Source organism: Asterias amurensis, chromosome 19 (genome assembly GCF_032118995.1).
Source record: "Asterias amurensis chromosome 19, ASM3211899v1".
NCBI lineage: Eukaryota > Metazoa > Echinodermata > Asteroidea > Forcipulatida > Asteriidae > Asterias > Asterias amurensis.
Window position 1 is genome coordinate 11,845,091 of NC_092666.1, and position 6,000 is coordinate 11,851,090.

General features: G+C 36.1%; 1 protein-coding gene across 3 annotated transcripts in view; it reads left to right on the forward strand.

Annotated features, from left to right (window-relative positions):
* Nucleotides 1-5,298, forward strand: part of LOC139951395 (protein C-ets-1-like) — a 41,442-nt gene extending 36,144 nt beyond the window's left edge. For all 3 annotated transcript variants that reach the window (XM_071950277.1, XM_071950276.1, XM_071950278.1), the window contains one exon: nt 1,103-5,298. In XM_071950277.1, coding sequence (XP_071806378.1) covers nt 1,103-1,440 — 338 coding nt within the window. In that variant the 3' untranslated portion in view covers nt 1,441-5,298. The remainder of the gene's footprint in view (nt 1-1,102) is intronic.
* Nucleotides 5,299-6,000: the final 702 nt, after the last annotated feature.

A 6,000-nucleotide genomic window follows, 5' to 3' on the forward strand; every position in this document is an offset into this window, starting at 1 on the left:
TCCCTGGCCCCATGCTTTGTTCCATTCGACATTGGGCTCGAGCCCCGTGTTGAAAACAATAACTATAATAGGGTCTGCGGTTAGGATCATGGTGTGAGAGTTTATTTTAGGTGGTTATTTTTCTCTCTTTCATTTTATTTGGGCTGTAATTGAGGGGAGAGGGTGGGCGGCTCATTATGCCGGCAAGAAACCGCAATTTTTGTTTTGATTTTTTTTTTTATGGATGTTTACGTCCCTTAAATTGTGTTTGTGCAATCGGGGATAGCAGGCAATTTGTGATTGATTCACTTAACACACAGATTTAAAAAATTATAATAATTGTTACACATAAGTAAGTATTGTGTATGTTTATATATTTTGTTTGTTGTTCTGCTGGTTTGTGTTTTGTTTGGAGTAGTTTATATTCCTATCTTACTCCTTTTCAAGAGTTATGGAAGTTGCAAGGTGGCGTCTTTTTGAGTGATGGGTTCTGACCGGACAGCAGGAGGAGTCGGCTTGCCATTTCACTTGCCAGCAAACTTTTTCATGTGGCAATATTGTTTCATTGTTAAAAAATGTTGAACTAGTGTGACTTGGAGACCTCCATCCTCACGAAATTATCCTAATGTCCTTATGTTTTTTAAAGGAACACGTTGCCTTGGATCGGTCGAGTTGGTCTTTGAAAAGCATTTGTAACCATTTGTTATAAAATGCAAGTGGTTAGAAAGATGTTTTAAAAGCAGAATACAATGATCCACACAAATTTGCCTTGAAAATGCATGGTTTTTCTTTTACTTTGCGACCATTTATGGGAGTCAACATTTTGACTCCCATAAATGGCCGGGCGTGTTAGTCGACGAAGGTAAAAGGAAAACCACGCAATTTCGAGGGATACTTGTGTGGAACATTATATTCTACTTACAATATCTTTCTAATCATATGCATTTTATAACAAATGGTTACAAACACTTTTCAAAGACCAACTCGTCTGATCCAAGGCAACGTGTTCCTTTAATTACTATAATATAATGTAAAGTATATCATTTTTTTATTGTGTGTTGGGGGAAAAATAAAAGAAATGAATGACCAATATTATTATTATTTTTTTTTCTTCTTAATCTAGGGAGTGGTCCAATCCAACTTTGGCAGTTCCTCCTTGAACTCCTAACCGACAGAACATGTCAGCACATCATCAGCTGGACGGGAGACGGCTGGGAGTTCAAACTGTCCGACCCAGACGAGGTTGCCAGACGATGGGGCAAACGAAAGAACAAACCCAAGATGAACTATGAGAAACTCAGCCGAGGACTACGCTACTACTACGACAAAAACATCATCCATAAGACGGCAGGGAAACGCTACGTCTACCGTTTCGTCTGCGATCTTCAGAGTCTTCTTGGGTACACGCCGGAGGAGTTGCACGAGATGGTGGGCGTAAATCCTGCACGGGACGACGATTGAATGGCGCCATCGTGTGACCCGTTTATATCCATTCCACGTAAACCTTGATAATGATTTTTATTTTTTTTTTCGTTTTGAAGTTATATTTTTTCTTAAATGGTTATCCCAAATTGCTCTGATGAGTGGTGCTTGCTTGTTGTCCGTTACAAGACTTTGTTTTGTGGTAGCGTGACTCTTGTCGTTTTTTTTTGTTTTTTCCGTCATTCACTTGCGTGGAGCGCTTGCCTGACGAAGTACTCCATGTGTCCTGCTGGAAAGCCTAGGGCAAAGTTCCCTTAGTCCTGTATTTTTGATGTGTAATGATAATCATATGTGATTGGATGTTGTGCGATACCTTGCTGGGAAAACTTGTTTTTACGAAACTTGCCATGATTACGTTTCTGTATTTTTGGATGTGACATAAAAGATAAGCTTGAATTAATGTAGCAGGACGTATCAGTATTTTTGTACAGACACTTTTCTGTTTGTTTATAAATGTATAACTCTATCTTTTACCAAAATGTGCATATTTTGTGTGTTAAAAGCAAAAAGAAACGTTAACACAAATGTAGCACAATTGCGGTATTGGAAAATACCACTTTACACAATGGGAGAAAAAACAAAGAAAAATATATTTGTTTTCTACTACAGTTCTATTTTTTATACACTGACTTTTCATCGCAAAGTGTGTGTTTTTATTACCAAATTTTTGAAGATTTTGTCTGGAAACTTTGCCGAGGTAAAGGTTGAAGAGGTTTTTATATCGGTGTGGATCACCCCCGGCTTGTGGATGAAATTTGGGATTAATGTTCCAGTTTGAGAAGTTTTTTTAACAAAGAAACTTCACAGTGAGTTGGTCGGGGTGGTGGAAGAGTCGAAGGCAGCAACTGAGTGGCTTGAAAGTACTGTAATACTGGTCATAACAAAAAACAGAAAACAATTCGAAAGTTTTCACAGGGGCTGATGTAGTTTCAGACTTTCACTCTGATTTCAGACCTGAGGTCTGGAATTACATGCAGGCTATGGTCTCGACCTTAAGTGCCCCTCTCTAGTTTCTAATATTGACCTTAAGATTTCCAAATAGAAGTGCCTTTTGCAAAATGAAAATGGCCTTGCCCTATCAGCATGTTCAAAGATGAAATTCCAGGCCCGAGACCGTCTCTTTGATTTCAGGCTTGTTTTTTTATTTCAATCTGTTTATCTGGTGTTAGACTTTTTTATCAACTTATCAACTTAAAATGTGGCATTCTTGGGTAAATGTATTACCTTTCTATTCAAATTTCAGACTTTTTAGACTTAAAAAAAAAAATCATGGTGCTCTTTTTAACAAAGTCATTCCTTAAAAAATAATTTTGTTTTCCTCCATTGTTTATATTTTTGTGAAGGTAATTTTACTTACCTTAAAAATCAACCGCAGAGAGAAGAAACAACAAATTAATTCTTCAAAGTAATTTATTTATTTTACCTTATGATTTCTCAAAATGCATGATATTTGTGATTGCATTTTGTATTTTGTCTTTCCATTCCTTTTTTTTTTTAATGAGAGTTGAAAAAGCCAAGTTTGGTTTGTCCTGATGTTGCCAGTCTGGTGTCCTTACAAACACACACACACACACTGTCCTGTATAACCTTTAGTCTGGTAACCTCCCTTGTTCTTTTGTTGTCGAAGCAACAGTTTTGGTTGTGTACACAACTGCTAATCTGAGGACCTACAATAAGAAAGTCCAGTTTTTAAGACCTGCAATCACGAAAGCCTTGTTTTCCAGAGCTTACGATTAAACGTTCCATTTTTCGAAAGCTTACGATAAGAAAGACACAGTTTTCGAGAGCTTATGATAGAAAGGCCTAGTTTTTTTGTGGACATTGAGTCCTTCACCAGCTTTTCAAAGTACTGTGTTACAAGTTCGCAATTTATCTTGTGGATTACAGAAAACATACAGCGCATTCTCACTTTATCTCATAAACCTCATTTGAACATCAAGGGACAAGCTGTTGTGAGAATTTGAGTGTTTCTACCAAGCGAGGGCGTCTGGCTTTTTGTTTTGAAGTCCAAATACAAAGAATTAGAAAGTCCTAAATGTACAGGGGTCGATTTCACAAAGAGTTAGGACTATTCGTAACTTAGGACTAATCCTAAGAGATATCGACAATGTACAGCTAGTCCTAAGTTAGGACTAGTAACTCGTCCTAACTCGAGATAAGACTAGTCCTAACTCTTTGTGAAATCCATCCCTAGATAAATAAATGTGTGTGTGTGTTTGTGTAAGTTAATTAATTTTCTTGCCATCAGGGTGACCAAAAAAAACATGTTGTAAAGTTATTATGTTTTTTCCACTGTATATAGTTCAAGACTAGTTTATTTAGTACTTAGCTTTTTAGATGAACAATTTTACTGATTTGAAATAATACGATCACTTGTTGATCTGTGGAATTCTTGAACCACTTTGGACTGTTAAAATACAATTTTAAACCGCACACAAGTGATGACATAGTCACATGTTTGGCATTCACAATTCCCTAGCCAGAATTTCACTTTAATTTGTCTTTTATAACCTTGTTTTCCTTACGAAAAAACACTGTATTTTGGCAGGCCAAAATCAGCCAACTCGAGAAACATTGCTTGCTCACAGAGATGAACTTTTAAAAGTGATTTTTAGTATCTTTGCAGGTGACTTAAAAATGGAAGGTTTCCGAAGTCCATGCAAGATTGATACCTATACATAACGAGCACTCCTTGTTCCAATTTCATGAGTCATTAAGCAGAAAATCATGCTAAACAAATACTTTTTCTTAGCAACAAATTAAAATAGTGGGGCACCAGTCACAAACACCGCAACATAATGAGGAATGTTGGCTGGTGACCTGTTCTGCTAAGCAATATTTTTCATATGCTTAGCAAGTTTGTTGTGCTTGAAACAAAACTAGTTTTCTAGATCACAATCTGCTATCTTCCAGCTTTACTGGGCCGGTTCCCTGTAGCTCACAATACAGAGTCTGTGTAAAACTATATTATAAGAATTGCCTCGGTCTAGAACGAAGGTTTTGCGATGGTATTTTTGAAAGGTCGAAATTTTTTACAACTGGTTTATAAATACACCGCTGAATTTAAGGTATATTTTCTGCTGAGAAGTGACAAAAAAAGAATTTTCTCCACATTTTGTATAAAAACATTACAGCGAGACTGTTCAAAAATGTTGTTTGGCTTTCATTTAAGTACAAAAAAAGTAGTGATAATGTCCACTTGGTATAATTATTTGTGTTGTTATTTTTGTTGCACCTGTCGGTGTGGTTCCTTTGTAATATAGTAGTCTATTGTGACGTTTAACAGTGAAACAAATAGAAGTTTGGTGTTGTTTTGTTTCGTTGACTGTTAAAAGAATTAAATATAAGTAACGATTGGTGGAAATTTGTTTTCAAGCTTCAAGCCGGTGCTGGCATTGGTAAGGAAGTAAACAAGTCAGAACCAAATTTGTTTGTAACACGACTGCTGTAAATGTGTAAATGGTTAATTAACTGTATTATTAAAAAAAAAAAAAAGAGTTAAATCGGTATAACACACGCCTTGTGTACCCCCCTTTATGGAATTAATTTAGAAGTCACGTATTGCCCTATTAAGTGCTAATTTGAATTTTGACTGTATTGTCCAATCGGTGTCCACTATTGATATTATAATTATATGACGTCTCTGGCTGATTTGGTTGCGGTTTTGTTTCCCCTCCCCCTCACAGATAGCAAGTTGTGATGTGTTGTATCACTGTGTGCTTTCACCTCAAGTTGTAGTGCCTTTTTGTAAAACGGCTGTTTAAAGTGAATAATGATGATCACGAAGACATTTTTGAATGGAATAAAAAGTTACAGAATACAAGGCGAAAACAAGAATTATGAGTGATTTGTTCATTTGTTGTGTTTACTAATTATATCTTAATGATTGTTTGATTGTATAATCATTGCATGTGAAGGTCTGATTTCGAGAGAAAGAAACAACAGTTTTATGCTCCACCATTTGAATCTACAAAACTGTCAATAATGTTTCTCAGATTTTGTGTTCCGATATCTCAAAAATGCAACCGCCTTTTGACATGGACATTATGTCAACATTTTAGTTTTACTGTATACATCTAGGATTAAAGACAGTGGACACTATTGGTAATTATCAAAGACTAGTCTTCACAGTTGGTGTATTTCAACATACACATGAAGAAGAAAAACTGAAAATTTGAGCTCAATCGGTCATCGAAGCTGCGAGATAATAATGAAAGAAAAAACACCCTTGTCACACGAAGTCGAAGTTGTGTGCTTTCGCTGATGCTTGATTTCGAGACCTCAATTCTAAACTTAAGGTCTCGAAATCAAGTTCGTGGTAAATTACTTCTTTTTCTCGAAAACTATGTCACTTCAGAAGGAGCTGTTACTCACAATGTTTTATACTATCAACCGTAATTACTCGTAATCAAGAGAGGTCACATGATGATAATTATTTTGAGTAATTACCAATAGTGTCCACTGCCTTAATAAAGCAATCGAGCGGTTCCAAAAAAAAATCTAACATTAGTGTGCTTTCCCTAAGGGGAAACTTATGGG